General features: G+C 38.1%; 1 protein-coding gene across 1 annotated transcript in view; it reads right to left on the bottom strand.

The window, feature by feature from the left end:
- CENPC (centromere protein C) overlaps nt 1-17,179 on the bottom strand; it is a 375,071-nt gene that overhangs the window by 94,906 nt on the left and 262,986 nt on the right. Inside the window, exons 17-18 of the mRNA XM_053703270.1 lie at nt 3,064-3,123; nt 2,606-2,710 (exon numbers count right to left, since the gene is read on the bottom strand). Coding sequence (XP_053559245.1) covers nt 2,606-2,710; nt 3,064-3,123 — 165 coding nt within the window. The remainder of the gene's footprint in view (nt 1-2,605; nt 2,711-3,063; nt 3,124-17,179) is intronic.

Here is a 17,179-nt window from a genome sequence, read left to right as displayed (position 1 = left end):
TGGCTTTTATATATATATATATATATATATATATATATATATATAGGCAAAAGCAGAAGTCGGCCACCACCAGCTGCCATGCGGCTATACCTCTTCCTTCAGCCAGCAATAATAAATTCTGCAGCTCCCACAAGCAAGCTGCAAGGAATAACCATTTTATGGCACACATTGTTAGGCCTGTCATATCCCAAGAATAGAAGGCAGTTCCTGAACACAGAGGGGGACAATTCAAGTGCATTCATGACCCAGGATCAACACAGGGCGATTTAGGGGTGGAGTTGTATCCCCAAACATGTCAAAGCATGCCTTTGTTTTTTTAAAAGACATGCCCAGACATGCCAAGATATGCTACATGTTTCAAACTCAAACAAACCTGTTGTGCAGCTATAATATATAAAGAGCACTAAACAACTGATTCAAGGTATGTATTAATAAATAAATAAATAAATAAATATATATATATATATATATATATATATATATATATATATATATATATATATATATATATATATATATATATATATATATATAAGAGAAGAAGCTTGCACTCACTGGGTTTTTGAAAATAAAATAAGTAGAATAAGCAGTGGGAATGACAAAATGGAAAGTCCCATTTTGTCATTCCCACTGCTTATTCTACTTGTTATTTTTATGTTCTTTTATACATATGTACTCTCTTATATGCTGTATTTTCTATAAACTTGATTGTACAGGTGTGTATTCTGATGTACTAGGATGTGTTTTGCTATTATTTGTATCTTGCAGTTAGTGATATCCATCACAGATTACACCTCTCATGTTGGTGTCTTAGCTTGAATTGAGCGCTTTTCCCTACTGTTTCTGTTTTGTATGTCACTTACTACAGACAAATTCTTTTATTTTTTATTTTGCATATTGATATCACCTTAATTTTTTACATTCTCTGGATTTTATATCCTCACCACACTTGTCCATTAGTTTGCTGCATTTATTTGTTGATGTATTGTACATTGCTAGTTGGGGGTCACGGTCTGTATGTACATAGAGAGTTATGTCATCTTGTATCAAATTCAAATTCTTTTTATTGTCGGTTTTCCTTGTGCATTCTGTTTAGGATGACATTGTTATTCATATGACATACAATATTGACATTGCGTTCTGTCATCTATGTCCGTTATGTCATTAAATCTGTTTGCCCTTACACTTTTTAAGCCTGCCAGTCCTTCTCCCTATTGGTGGATGTTGGATGACTTTTTTCTCTAGTTGCCGTTTTTGGCCACGCCCACCTTGTCGGCTTTTGGCGGTCTTGATAACCGTAATGGTGGTATGAATGTTTGCAGTTTCAAATCTAAGGTTTCACATTTATGTGTACTATTGCCCTTCTTATATCTTAACTTTTATCAGATGTAATCATGTTGGGGTCTATCTGACCGCTCTGCTACTGATATTTAATTGGTTATATTTTACGTTTCTCACTATACTGAGTTGTGCACTATTTCAGCCCCCTATAATATAATATGCATTGTTTTTTGTTATTTATCATATTTTGATGTCACTGTTAATATGCTGTCACACACAAGTTTATATGAGATATATTATTTGTTTAGTTGAAATGTCATTTATGTATATTCAAGATGGGTCAGATTGCACACAACCTTAATGGGGCTGTCCTATTCTGAGCTGGGGAAGGGGTTAACATCTTATTTAAACATTGTTTGTTCACTATTTGTTTGGTCTGATGAAGGGGTGATTGATCCCCGAAACGTCACATTTTTTTGTGCTAAATAAAGCACCTTTTTCAAAAACCCAGTGAGTGCAAGCTTCTTCTCTTCTGTACAATTTTTTGCCTGCACCCTGGTGGATGCCATTTAAGTGAGAGTGCGCTTTTCCTGCTTCATTATATATATATATATATATATATATATAAACAATATATAACAACTTTACTTAAAAAGTGCCTAATCCATAGAGGAGAGTGTCTTTGTTAAAAAAGATACATTTTCAAACTTACCTTTAAGACACCCATCCACATATAGCAGACAGCCAAACCAGTACTGAAACATCAGCAGAGATAATGGTACAAGAGTATAATGTCGATCTATAAAGGGAGGCAGCAGATGAATCCCTGCGACTGATTTACAGAGATCCTTATGAAAAACTTTCCCATAGGTGAAACCATGGTATCATCAGGCAATACTCCCCTTCACATACCTCAGAGAAACACTGCACTTAGAGAGGAAATGGGCTTCAATATGCTTAGAAGCACCTTTTACTGAAGAAATCAAACACATCATGCTTCACAACCTCCTAAGGAGGCAAAGTTATTAAAAAAATGAGGTGTGAGTGGAAGGTGTATTTATATGCATTTGAGGTTTGGGAAACTTTGCCCCCTCCTGGTAGGAATGTATATCCCATCAGTAACTAGCATGTGGACTCTCGCCACTTATATGAAAATTATAAAATGTTTAGGTTTCATGTCCCTTTAAATGCTGATCTTTTGTGGTAGTACACTGTCCCTTTAAATCCCATTCAACAAAGTATGCAGTTGCTTGAAATAGTAAATCATGTCTTTAATATAGCCTGGAATATTATTTTATATCATCTTACATTTAGCATACCTTACCTGATTGTCTGACTTTGTATTCTACGCGTTCTCCTCTCCAATATTCCAATGGCTTCACTTTTGTCCTTTTGGAGCGACGAACATTTGGTGTATTTGAAGGAAGAACTAAAACAAAATGTAATAAAAATTATATTCAATAATGAAATGTTTTTGAAACCTGTGTATATAACCCAACAATGCTCTAATAAGTAGTTATCTGTAGATATGTTTGAAGGAATACCAGACATGTTACCATAGTTTATGTTCTGATCACTGTACAAATAATTTATTTTAAATTGTAAAGAAAAAAATTATTACAGAGCACATTTAAATATTTGGCCAATTCAGGGGTCCCATTTTTCTTATAGATTACCTAAACTCAAAGTGGGAACAATCTTACAAGAATATTAGTGACATATGAAACAGTTTAAGACACAAACAAATTAGGGAAATAATAAAATGAAATAAAGAGAACACACCAATTTTCCTCTTCAGAGTAGATTTTTGTTCGGCATCTTCCATGGGTTCTATATCAGATGCTGTAAAAGAAAAAAAAAATGTATCTCAGAGATAGCTTACCTCCCCCTACAGCAGTACAAAAAAAAATATATGCTTATCTGATAAATTAATTTCTTTCATGGTGGCGAGAGTCCACGGGCCATTATTTCTGGAATTCAACTGCTGGCCACTAAGGGGAGGCAAAGAAACCCACAATTTAATAAAGTTTTATAATCGCTTTCACCTCTCTGGTATCCCAGTCTAACGTAGAGCTGAGAAAAAGAATACAAATAGAGAAATAGGAAAGGACAAAGCAAGGTGAATGAGGTGCATACTAAAACTTCTGCCAACTGGGAAAATAAAAAACATAATTTATGTAAGAACTTACCTGATAAATTCATTTCTTTCATATTAGCAAGAGTCCATGAGCTAGTGACGTATGGGATATACATTCCTACCAGGAGGGGCAAAGTTTCCCAAACCTAAAAATGCCTATAAATACAACCATCACCACACCCACAATTCAGTTTAACGAATAGCCAAGAAGTGGGGTGATAAGAAAGGAGCGAAAGCATCAAAAATAAGGAATCGGAATAATTGTGCTTTATACAAAAAAATAATAACCACCACAAAAAGGGTGGGCCTCATGGACTCTTGCTAATATGAAAGAAATGAATATATCAGGTAAGTTCTTACATAAATTATGTTTTCTTTCATGTAATTAGCAAGAGTCCATGAGCTAGTGACGTATGAGATAGCAGATACCCAAGATGTGGAACTTCCACGCAAGAGCCACTAGAGAGGGAGGGATAAAATAAAGACAGCCAATTCCGCTGAAAATTAATCCACTACCCAAATCAAAAGTTTCAATTTCTATAATGAATAAAACTGAAATTATAAGCAGAAGAATCAAACTGAAACAGCTGCCTGAAGTACTATTCTACCAAAAACTGCTTCTAAAGAAGAGAAAACATCAAAATGGTAGAATTTAGTAAAAGTATGCAAAGAAGACCAAGTCATTGCTTTGCAAATCTGATCAACAGAAGCTTCATTCTTAAAAAGCCCAGGAAGTAGAAACTGACCTAGTAGAATAAGCCGTAATCCTCTGAGGTGGGAATCAACCCGACTCCAAATAAGCATGATGAATCAAAAGCTTAACCAAGATGCCAAAGAAATGGCAGAAGCCTTCTGACCTTCCTATAACCAGAAAAGCTAACAAATAGACTAGAAATCTGTCTGAAATCTGAATAGCTTCAACATAAGATTTCAAAACTCTTACCACATCCAAAGAATGTAAGAATCTTACCAAAGAATTCTTAGGATTAGGACACAAGGAAAAGACAATAATTCCTCCACTAATGTTGTTAGAATTCACAACTTTAGGTGAAAATTGAAATGAGGACAGCAAAAACCACCTTATCCTGATGAAAAATCAGAACAAGGAGATTCACAAGAAAGAACAGATAATTCAAAAACTGTTCTAGCTGAAGAGATGTCTAAAAAGAACAATACTTTCCATGAAAGTAATTAATGTCCAAAGAAAGCATATGCTCACACAGAAGAGATGGCCAAAAAAAAAAAAAACTTTCCAAGAAAGTAATTTAATGTCCAGCGAATGCATAGGTTCAAACGGAGGAGCTTGAAGAGCCCCCAAAACCAAATTCAAACTCCAAAGAGGAGAAATTGGCTTAATGACAGGCTTGATACGAACCAAAGCCTGAACAAAACAATGAATATCAGAAAGATTTAGCAATTCTTACTGTGAAACAGCACAGGAAAAACAGAGATTTGTCCTTTCAAGGAACATGCAGACAAAACCTTATGAAGAAACTAAAAAAAACTAGGAGTTCTAAAAGAATGGCAAGAGAGTATTCATAAGAAGAGCATCATGAGATGTAAATCTTCCAAACTCGATAATAAATCCTACTAAACACAGATTTACGAGCCTGCAACATAGTATTAAATACTGAGTCAGAGAAACTTCTATGACTAAGTACTAAGCGTTAAATTTTCATAACATCAAATTAATAATTTGAATTCCTGATGAAAAAAACAAATGTTAAGATATAAGGTCTGGCCTTAATGGAAGTAACCAAGATTGGCAACTGAACATCCGAACAAGAACCATATACCGAAACCTGTGTGGCCACTCTAGAGCCACCAGCCACACCAAAGATTGCTCTCTGATGATTTTGAAAATCACTCGTAAAAGAAGAACCAGAGATGAAAAAATATAGGCAGATTGATAATTCCAAGGAAGTGTCAATGCATACACTACTTCTGCCTGAGGATCCCCGGACCTGAATAGGCCCCTGGGAAGTTCCTAGTTTAGATGAGATGCCAACAGATCTATTTCTGGAAACCCTCACATCTGAAAAATTGAAAAACATATCTGGGTAAAAGTACCATTCTCCCGGATGTAAAGCTTGATTAACAGAGATAATCCGCTTCCCAATTGTCTATACCTGGGAAAAAGACCACAGAAAATAGATAGGAGCTGGATTTAGCCCAAGCAAATATCCAAGATACTTCTCTCACAGCCTAAGAACTGATAGTCCCACCCTGATGATTGACATACGCCAAAGTTGTGACATTGTCTGTTCTGAAAAAAACAAATGTCTCTTCTTCAAAAAGAAACCAAACTGAAGAACTCAGAGAATGCACGGAGTTCCAAAAATATGAAATGGTAATCTCGCCTCCTGAGATTTCCAAACCCCTTGTGCTGACAGAGATCCTCAGACAGCCTCCCAACCTAAAAGACTCGCATCTGTAGAGATCATGGTCCAGGTTGAAAGAACCGAAGAGACTTGTAGAACTAAATGATGGTGATCTTAACCACCGAATCAAAGATAGTTAAACATTAGAATTCAAAGATATAAAAAGTGATATCCTAGAATCCCTGCACCATTATTCAGTATAAGAAACTGGAAAGGTTTCCTAAATGAGCAAAGGGAATCGAATCCAATGCTGCAGCCATGAAACCTAAAACTTCCATGCATATATAGCAACTTGAAGAAAATAATAGAAACTGAAAGTTCCGACAAACGGAACCCAATAAACTTGTCACTTGTCTATTAGACACAAAAACATTGACACAATTTATCTGGAAACCTAAAAAAGGTGACCCTTGTGTGAGGAATCAAGGAGCTTTTGATAAAAAACAGAATTTATGCTTACCTGATAAATTACTTTCTCCAACGGTGTGTCCGGTCCACGGCGTCATCCTTACTTGTGGGATATTCTCTTCCCCAACAGGAAAGAGTCCCAGCAAAGCTGGTCACATGATCCCTCCTAGGCTCCGCCCACCCCAGTCATTCGACCGACGGACAGGAGAAAATATATATAGGAGAAACCATATGATACCGTGGTGACTGTAGTTAGAGAAAATAATTCATCAGACCTGATTAAAAAACCAGGGCGGGCCGTGGACCGGACACACCGTTGGAGAAAGTAATTTATCAGGTAAGCATAAATTCTGTTTTCTCCAACATAGGTGTGTCCGGTCCACGGCGTCATCCTTACTTGTGGGAACCAATACCAAAGCTTTAGGACACGGATGAAGGGAGGGAGCAAATCAGGTCACCTAAATGGAAGGCACCACGGCTTGCAAAACCTTTCTCCCAAAAATAGCCTCCGAAGAAGCAAAAGTATCAAATTTGTAAAATTTGGCAAAAGTGTGCAGTGAAGACCAAGTCGCTGCCTTACATATCTGGTCAACAGAAGCCTCGTTCTTGAAGGCCCATGTGGAAGCCACAGCTCTAGAGGAGTGAGCTGTGATTCTTTCAGGAGGCTGCCGTCCGGCAGTCTCATAAGCCAATCGGATAATGCTTTTAAGCCAAAAGGAAAGAGAGGTAAAAGTCGCTTTTTGACCTCTCCTTTTACCAGAATAAACAACAAACAAGGAAGATGTTTGTCTGAAATCTTTAGTAGCCTCTAAATAGAATTTTAGAGCACGGACTACGTCCAAATTGTGTAACAAACGTTCCTTCGTTGAAACTGGATTCGGACACAAAGAAGGTACAACTATCTCCTGGTTAATATTTTTGTTGGAAACAACTTTTGGAAGAAAACCAGGCTTAGTACGCAAAACCACCTTATCTGCATGGAACACCAGATAGGGCGGAGAACACTGCAGAGCAGATAACTCTGAAACTCTTCTAGCAGAAGAAATTGCAACCAAAAACAAAACTTTCCAAGATAATAACTTAATATCTACGGAATGTAAGGGTTCAAACGGAACCCCTTGAAGAACTGAAAGAACTAGATTTAGACTCCAGGGAGGAGTCAAAGGTCTGTAAACAGGCTTGATTCTAATCAGAGCCTGAACAAATGCTTGAACATCTGGCACAGCTGCCAGTCTTTTGTGAAGTAAAACAGATAAAGCAGAGATCTGTCCCTTCACAGAACTTGCAGATAATCCTTTCTCCAAACCTTCTTGTAGAAAGGATAGAATCTTAGGAATTTTTATCTTGTTCCATGGGAAACCTTTAGATTCACACCAACAGATATATTTTTTCCATATTTTATGGTAAATTTTTCTAGTTACAGGCTTTCTAGCCTGAATCAGAGTATCTATTACAGAATCTGAAAACCCACGCTTTGATAAAATCAAGCGTTCAATCTCCAAGCCGTCAGTTGGAGGGAAACCAGATTCGGATGTTCGAATGGACCCTGAACAAGAAGGTCCTGTCTCAAAGGTAGCTTCCATGGTGGAGCCGATGACATATTCACCAGGTCTGCATACCAAGTCCTGCGTGGCCACGCAGGAGCTATCAAGATCACCGAGGCCCTCTCTTGATTGATCCTGGCTACCAGCCTGGGAATGAGAGGAAACGGTGGGAATACATAAGCTAGGTTGAAGGTCCAAGGTGCTACTAGTGCATCTACTAGAGTCGCCCTTGGATCCCTGGATCTGGACCCGTAGCAAGGAACCTTGAAGTTCTGACGGGACGCCATCAGATCCATGTCTGGAATGCCCCATAATTGAATTATTTGGGCAAAGATTTCCGGATGGAGTTCCCACTCCCCCGGATGGAATGTCTGACGACTCAGAAAATCCGCTTCCCAATTTTCCACTCCTGGGATGTGGATTGCAGACAAGTGGCAGGAGTGATCCTCCGCCCATTGAATTATTTTGGTCACTTCTTCCATCGCTAGGGAACTCCTTGTTCCCCCCTGATGATTGATATATGCAACAGTCGTCATGTTGTCTGATTGAAACCTTATGAATTTGGCCTTTGCTAGTTGAGGCCAAGCTTTGAGAGCATTGAATATCGCTCTCAGTTCCAGAATGTTTATCGGGAGAAGAGATTCTTCCCGAGACCATAGACCCTGAGCTTTCAGGGGTTCCCAGACCGCGCCCCAGCCCACCAGGCTGGCGTCGGTCGTGACAATGACCCACTCTGGTCTGCGGAAGCTCATTCCCTGTGACAGATTGTCCAGGGTCAGCCACCAACGGAGTGAATCTCTGGTCTTTTGATCTACTTGAATCGTTGGAGACAAGTCTGTATAATCCCCATTCCACTGTCTGAGCATGCACAGTTGTAATGGTCTTAGATGAATTCGTGCAAAAGGAACTATGTCCATTGCTGCAACCATCAATCCTATTACTTCCATGCACTGCGCTATGGAAGGACGAAGAACAGAATGAAGTACTTGACAAGAGCTTAGAATTTTTGATTTTCTGACCTCTGTCAGAAAAATCCTCATTTCTAAGGAATCTATTATCGTTCCCAAGAAGGAAACTCTTGTTGACGGGGACAGAGAACTTTTTTCTTTGTTCACCTTCCATCCGTGAGATCTGAGAAAGGCTAGGACGATGTCCGTATGAGCCTTTGCTTTTGACAGAGACGACGCTTGAATCAGGATGTCGTCCAAGTAAGGTACTACTGCAATGCCCCTTGGTCTTACCGCTAGAAGGGACCCTAGTACCTTTGTGAAAATCCTTGGAGCAGTGGCTAATCCGAATGGAAGTGCCACAAACTGGTAATGCTTGTCCAGAAAAGCGAACCTTAGGAACTGATGATGTTCCTTGTGGATAGGAATATGTAGGTACGCATCCTTTAAATCCACGGTAGTCATAAATTGACTTTCCTGGATAGGAGGTAGGATCGTTCGAATAGTTTCCATTTTGAACGATGGAACCTTGAGAAATTTGTTTAGGATCTTGAGATCCAAAATTGGTCTGAATGTTCCCTCTTTTTTGGGAACTATGAACAGGTTGGAATAAAAACCCATCCCTTGTTCTCTTATTGGAACTGGATGAATCACTCCCATTTTTAACAGGTCTTCTACACAATGTAAGAATGCCTGTCTTTTTATTTGGTTTGAAGATAATTGAGACCTGTGGAACCTTCCCCTTGGGGGTAGTTCCTTGAATTCCAGGAGATAACCTTGAGAAACTATCTCTAGCGCCCAAGGATCCTGAACATCTCTTGCCCAAGCCTGAGCAAAGAGAGAAAGTCTGCCCCCCACCAGATCCGGTCCCGGATCGGGGGCCATCCCTTCATGCTGTTTTGGTAGCAGTGGTAGGCTTCTTGGCCTGCTTACCCTTGTTCCAGCCTTGCATTGGTCTCCAGGCTGGTTTGGGTTGTGAAGTATTACCCTCTTGCTTAGAGGATGTAGAATTAGAGGCTGGTCCGTTTCTGCAAAAGGGACGAAAATTAGGCCTATTTTTAGCCTTAAAAGACCTATCCTGTGGGAGGGCGTGGCCCTTTCCCCCAGTGATTTCTGAAATAATCTCTTTCAAATCAGGTCCAAATAATGTTTTACCCTTGAAAGGGATGTTAAGCAATTTTGTCTTGGAAGACACATCCGCTGACCAAGACTTTAGCCAAAGCGCTCTGCGCGCCACGATAGCAAACCCTGAATTTTTCGCAGCTAATCTAGCTAATTGCAAAGCGGCATCTAAAATAAAAGAGTTAGCCAATTTAAGTGCTTGAACTCTGTCCATAACCTCCTCATACGAAGATTCTTTATTGAGCGACTTTTCTAGTTCCTCGAACCAGAAACACGCTGCCGTAGTGACAGGAACAATGCATGAAATTGGTTGTAGAAGGTAACCCTGCTGAACAAAAATCTTTTTAAGCAAACCTTCTAATTTTTTATCCATAGGATCTTTGAAAGCACAACTATCTTCGATAGGAATAGTAGTGCGTTTATTTAGAGTAGAAACCGCCCCCTCGACCTTGGGGACTGTCTGCCATAAGTCCTTTCTGGGGTCGACTATAGGAAATAATTTCTTAAATATAGGGGGGGGAACAAAAGGTATGCCGGGCCTTTCCCACTCCTTATTTACTATGTCCGCCACCCGCTTGGGTATAGGAAAAGCGTCGGGGGGCACCGGAACCTCTAGGAACTTGTCCATCTTACATAATTTCTCTGGAATGACCAAATTGTCACAATCATCCAGAGTAGATAATACCTCCTTAAGCAGTGCGCGGAGATGTTCTAATTTAAATTTAAATGTCACAACATCAGGTTCAGCTTGTTGAGAAATTTTTCCTGAATCTGAAATTTCTCCCTCAGACAAAACCTCCCTCATGGCCCCTTCAGATTGGTGTGAGGGTATGTCAGAACAGTTATCATCAGCGTCCTCTTGCTCTTCAGTGTTTAAAACAGAGCAATCGCGCTTTCTCTGATAAGTAGGCATTTTGGATAAAATGTTTGCTATAGAGTTATCCATTACAGCCGTTAATTGTTGCATGGTAATAAGAATTGGCGCACTAGATGTACTAGGGGCCTCTTGTGTGGGCAAAACTGGTGTAGACACAGAAGGGGATGATGTAGTATCATGTTTACTCCCCTCATTTGAGGAATCATCTTGGGCAATATCATTATCTGTGGCATTGCTGTCCCTACTTTGTTTGGACACTATGGCACAATTATCACATAAATTTAAATGGGGAGACACCTTGGCTTTCATACATATAGAACATAGCTTATCTGATGGTACAGACATGTTAAACAGGCTTAAACTTGTCAACAAAGCACAAAAAACATTTTAAGATAAATTTCAAACTGAAAACACTTTATTACTGAATATGTGAAAAAGTATGAAGGAATTGTTCAAAATTCACCAAAATTTCACCACAGCTTTAACCCTTAAATTAACGGAACCGGAGCCGTTTTTACATTTAACCCCTATACAGTCCCAGCTATATGCTTTGCTGAGACCCAACCAAGCCCAGAGGGGAATACGATACCAAATGATGCCTTCTATAAGCTTTTTCAGTGATTCTTAGCTCCTCACACATGCATCTGCATGCCTTGCTCTCCAAAAACAACTGCGCATTAGTGGCGCGAAAATGAGGCTCTGTCTATAACTAGAAAAGGCCCCCATCTGAAAAAGGTGTCCAACACAGTGCCTGCCGTTTTTCTAAACAATCCCCAAGATTATAATAACCATTAATAGTTAGAATCTGCAAAATATGCCTAGCAAAGCAATCGTTTTAGCCCAGAAAAATGTCTACCAGTTTTTTAAGCCCTTATGAAGCCCTTTATTCTTTTATTTAACTAAGAAAATGGCTTACCGGTCCCCATAAGGGGAAATGACAGCCTTCCAGCATTACATAGTCTTGTTAGAAATATGGCCAGTCATACCTTAAGCAGAAAAGTCTGCCAACTGTTTCCCCCAACTGAAGTTACTTCATCTCAACAGTCCTGTGTGGAAACAGCAATCGATTTTAGTAACTTCTGCTAAAATCATCTTCCTCTTACAAACAGAAATCTTCATCTTTTTTCTGTTTCAGAGTAAATAGTACATACCAGCACTATTTTAAAATAACAAACACTTGATTGAAGAATAAAAACTACATTTAAACACCAAAAAACTCTTAACCATCTCCGTGGAGATGTTGCCTGTGCAACGGCAAAGAGAATGACTGGGGTGGGCGGAGCCTAGGAGGGATCATGTGACCAGCTTTGCTGGGACTCTTTCCTGTTGGGGAAGAGAATATCCCACAAGTAAGGATGACGCCGTGGACCGGACACACCAATGTTGGAGAAAGATCCTCTAACCATGTCTTGAAGAAACAACAAAGTTGAATCATATGAGATTCCACAGAATGAAAAGACTGAGCCAGTACCACAATTCCGTCCAAATAAGGAACACTGAGAACCTTGAAAAGATTCTTAGAGCTGTCGCTAGACCAGAAGGAAAAGCAACAAATTGGTAATGCTTGTCAACAAAAGAGAATCTCAGAAAATAAAAATAATCTGAAATGAAAACAGAAAATGAAGATATGCATCTATTGTATCTAATGTAAACAAATAATGCCATCACTGACCAAAAAAGGCAGAATAGACCATATAAACATCATTCTAAAAGATGGTACATTTATATGACAATTCAAAAAGATTTTCTATCTTTGGAACAATGAATAGTTTTGAATAAAACCCCAAAACCCAGTTCCTAAAAATGGAACTGTAATAAATACCCCAGAAGACTCCAGGTCTGAGCAGCGCTTGAGCCCCAACGGGTGACCAGCCCCGCTTCACCAGAACCCAAAACATATAGGTCTGAAACAGACTTCAGGAAAGTGTTAGTCTTACTGGAATAGCTGGAATACGATAGAGAAAAAAGACTTCTCACAGATGGTTTTACTCTGAATCCTATTCTGTACCCAAAGTCTAAGAAGTTTGGACCGAATAGAACCAAACAAATTTCAAAAAAGTCTTAACCTGCCCCCTACCAGCCAAGCTGGAATAAGAACCGCACCTACATGCAAATTTGGGGAGCAGACTTTTAAAAGGCTTAATTGAATGAAGAAAAAAACTTCCAATTATAAACATGTTACTTGGGGAAGAATTCAGGACTCCATTCCTTAGTAAGAACAGAAAACTAATATAAGCTTAAAGTATTAGTCTTAGAACTCAATCTTAAAGCCCATAGTAACAGTTAAAGAATTGAATCCAATTAGCATTCCAAGATTGAAATCACAAAGTTCTTCTAGCTAAAATAGCTAAAGACATAGATTAAACCTCATTTGCGAAAATATTTAATAAAATGACAACACAAATGAAATTATTAGCATGTTAATTTACGATAAAGGACCAGTCAACATACTGGACTTGCATAATCAACAAATGCAAGAAAACAAGACAATGCAAAAGCACTTAGTCTGAACTACAAATGAGTAGAAGATTTTGTCCTTTTAACAATGCTAAACAAATCATAATCCAATACTTGATCTTAAAGTATCCAACCAGAAAGATGAAGCAATAGCAACATCAGCCAAATAAATTACAGGTCTAAGAAAAATACCTGAAAATAATTTTCCTTAAATAAGATATGACCATCTGAAGGAAAAAAATAAATACTATTTGCTATAAGAATAATAGTATATTTAGCAGAAGTAGAGATAGCCCCATTGACTTGGGTAATCTTTCCTCAAAACTGAAAACTAACTGCCTATTCCATTCCCTAGTATCAGGAACTGGAAAAAAACCTCTGAAGAAACCACAGAAGATAAATAAGCAGAATTTAAATGTGTCTTTAAAATCAAAAGAACTAGTTACTTCAATATCCAAAATAATCAACACCTTTTGAACAAAGAACAAATGTACTCTATTAAAAAATAAAAAAGTAGATTTGTTAGTGTCAATATCTGATGAAGAAAAAAATTCTGAATGAGAAAAAACACCATCAGAGAAGGATAATTCAGTATGTTGTTGGTCATTTTGAAACTTCATCAACTAAAAAAGAAGTTTGAAAAAGACCTAAAAAATTTATTAGAAGGCGGGATGTCAGACAAAGCCTTTAAAATATAATCAGAAAAATATTCTTATAAATTTTCTAAGTATATCTTGTACATAAGATGTAAAAAGAATAGCAATATATAAAGCATAAATACTAATGGATTCTGCATGTAAAAGTTTATCATGATAACTTATTACAAACCATAGCTAAAGATAAACATTCATAACATTTAAAATAAATGAACTTAGCTTTGGTAGGACTGATCTCAAGTCAACAGGAATCCCTCAGCATGTTTTGAAACAGGAACAGTGTATGAAAAATCTTGCAATATGAAATAGAAAAAAACAACATATAAAGCAAAATTATCAAAATTCCTTAAATGACAGTTTCAGGAATGGGAAAAAATGCAAAATAACAAGCTTCTAGTAACCAGAAGCAATGAAAAAGTGAGACTTAAATAATGTGAGAAAAAAGTGGAACAAAAAAGACGCCCACATTTTTGGCGCCAAGTATGACGCCCACATTATTGGCGCCAAGTACAATGCCCTTATTTTTTTGGCGCCAAGTATGACTCCACATCCTCTGACGCCGAAACCGACGCCCACATTTTTTAGCGCAAAAAATCGTCTGAATACACATGCGTCAAAAAAATGACGTTAACTGAATACAACTTCCGGCGTCAACTACGGCGCCGGAAATGACAAAATAAAATGACGCAATAAAATGAAGCATTTTCTGCCCCCGTGAGCCTAACAGCCCGCAGGGAAAAATAGTCAATTGAAAATTTTAAAGGTAAGAAAAAATATTTATTCATATGCATTATCCCAAATAATAAAACTGACAGTCTGAAATAAAGGAATACTGATTATCCTGAATCATGGCAAATATAAGTTTAAAGACATATATTTAGAACTTTACATATAAAGTGCCCAACCATAGCTTAGAGTGTCACAAAAAATAAGACTTACTTACCCCAAGACACTCATCTACATATAGTAGATAGCCAAACCAGTACTGAAACGAGAATCAGTAGAGGTAATGGTATATAAGAGTATATCGTCGATATGAAAAGAGAGGTAGGAGAAGAAATCTCTACGACCGATAACAGAGAACCTATGAAATAGATCCCCTAGAGGAAGACCATTGTATTCAAATAGGCAATACTCTCTTCACATCCCTCTGACATTCACTGCACTCTGAGAGGAAAACCGGGCTTCAACCTACAGCGAAGCGCATATCAACGTAGAATCTAGCACAAACTTACTTCACCACCTCCATGGGAGGCAAAGTTTGTAAAACTGAATTGTGGGTGTGGTGAGGGGTGTATTTATAGGCATTTTTAGGTTTGGGAAACTTTGCCCCTCCTGGTAGGAATGTATATCCCATACGTCACTAGCTCATGGACTCTTGCTAATTACATGAAAGAAAAGGGCAAATCTCATGGACTCTCACTAAAATGAAAGAAATTAATTTATCATGTAAGCATGAATTTTTTTTTTTTCCTTAACACGAGCCATTACTTCTGGGATCTAATTCCCAAGCTTTGCAGTCCACAAGTAAATGGGTGGGAAAAAAGTTAAGGCCAGGCACCTATTTACCAGCCACTAAGACTGTAGTGTGTCCAAAACTATCCCAAAAAGAGAAGTGAGTAAAGAAGACCACGTTGCTGGTGTTCAATCTACATAACAGAAACCTCATATTAAAAGACCCACAAAGTGTAACTTATCTAGTAGAATTGACTGTAAAAATCCTGGAAGGACTTTCCCTGCTTCCCATACAGCCATACTTAAAGGGACAGTGTACACCTATTTTTTTGGTGGGCTATCCCTTTTAGTATGCAATGTATGCCATCTAAAGTGTAATATTAGTAGAATCCTGTATGTATATTATTTTAAAGTAAAGATCCCATTTGCAATATAGCATTATCAAACATGCTCCAAACTTTAATGCAAACACAAATACACGACCACCAAAGCAACTTACTGTGCAAAATTAAATATGTACTATGTACAACAATAATAAATATCTGCAATATGTAACTGAAAATGAGCATAAAACAAACCCTTTCTGTAGAAAAGAGAATGTACATAAAAAACTAACTTAAAACAATAATAAAACAAACAATAGAAGAGCTCTGAGCGTGAACAGAGGATAGAGAGAACCCAACCGTGCTAAAGGAGTATGAGAGTGCACTATATATCGCTGAATAAAAATAATAATGCAAGCGCTATAAGAAAAAATGCTGCACAGAGCTCAGACAAATATAAGTCTGCATAGAGTGCAAATAGACTCCATTTAAAGGGACAGTCAAGTTCAAATAAACTTTCATGATTTAAATAGGGAATGTAATTTTAAACAACTTTCCAATTTACTTGTATCACCAATTTTGCTTTGTTCTCTTGGTATTCTTAGTTGAAAGCTAAACCTAGTAGGTTAATATGCTAATTTCTTAGACCTTAAAGACTGCGTCTAATCTGAATGCATTTTAACCACTAGAGGACATTAGTTCATGTGTTTCTTATAGATAACATTAAGCTCATGCACGTGAAGTTACCCTGGAGTGAGCACTAATTGGCTAAAATGCAAGTCTGTCAAAATAACTGAAATAAGGGGGCAGTTTGCAGAAGCATAGATACAAGGTAATCACAGAGGTAAAAAGTGTATTTCTATAACAGTGTTGGTTGTGCAAAACTGGGGAATTAGTAACAAAGAGATTATCTTTCTTTTTAAACAACAACAATTCTGGAGTTGACTGTCCCTTCAAAGAAAATAAAAATCAAACAAATGGTCAAACACAGTGGTCCTGTAAGAAATCTCAAATATATGTCCCATAATATACTGTAGGTACTAGGCATTAACAGTAATAATGGTCTGTGTGTAATGTATACATTTACCCCTGTATGTCCTTTGGCTATGATGTACATGGAGTTGTACCTACTAATAGTGTGTGGGCTATGTAAGTGCACATACCACTTACCTGAGCAGCACCAACTCTCCTGAGATATGTAGCTGCAGGAAAAACTGCTTGCAGCAAAATGCCCATCTAGTGGTGTGCAAACAGCAGCAAAGGATTTCTGACAGGAATACGACAACCCATGACAAGGAGGCTTAAGGACAAGTCCCTGCAAAACACTTGTGGCAAGCTTGTGACTAACTCACAGAGGCAGTTATTCTGTCACTGTCCAGTACTCCATACTCTCCTCTCTTCTGTTCTTGGCTCTGTGAGACCTAGTACTTTCCTATTCCTAGGTGGTAACTTGCCATAGCTACTTACAGTAGCTGTTGTTCGTTCCTGGTAATGCACTTCTCTCTTTGTATGAATTTGTATTATGACCTTGTGGAGGTCTCGCTAAGGGTGATGGGGGAAACCAGATGTGGATTCCTTGCCCAGTGTGCTT

Source organism: Bombina bombina, chromosome 2 (assembly GCF_027579735.1).
Source record: "Bombina bombina isolate aBomBom1 chromosome 2, aBomBom1.pri, whole genome shotgun sequence".
In the NCBI taxonomy this organism is placed as follows: Eukaryota; Metazoa; Chordata; class Amphibia; order Anura; family Bombinatoridae; genus Bombina; species Bombina bombina.
Note: the sequence above shows the minus strand (reverse complement) of the source record. Positions and strands in the feature narration are given on the sequence as shown.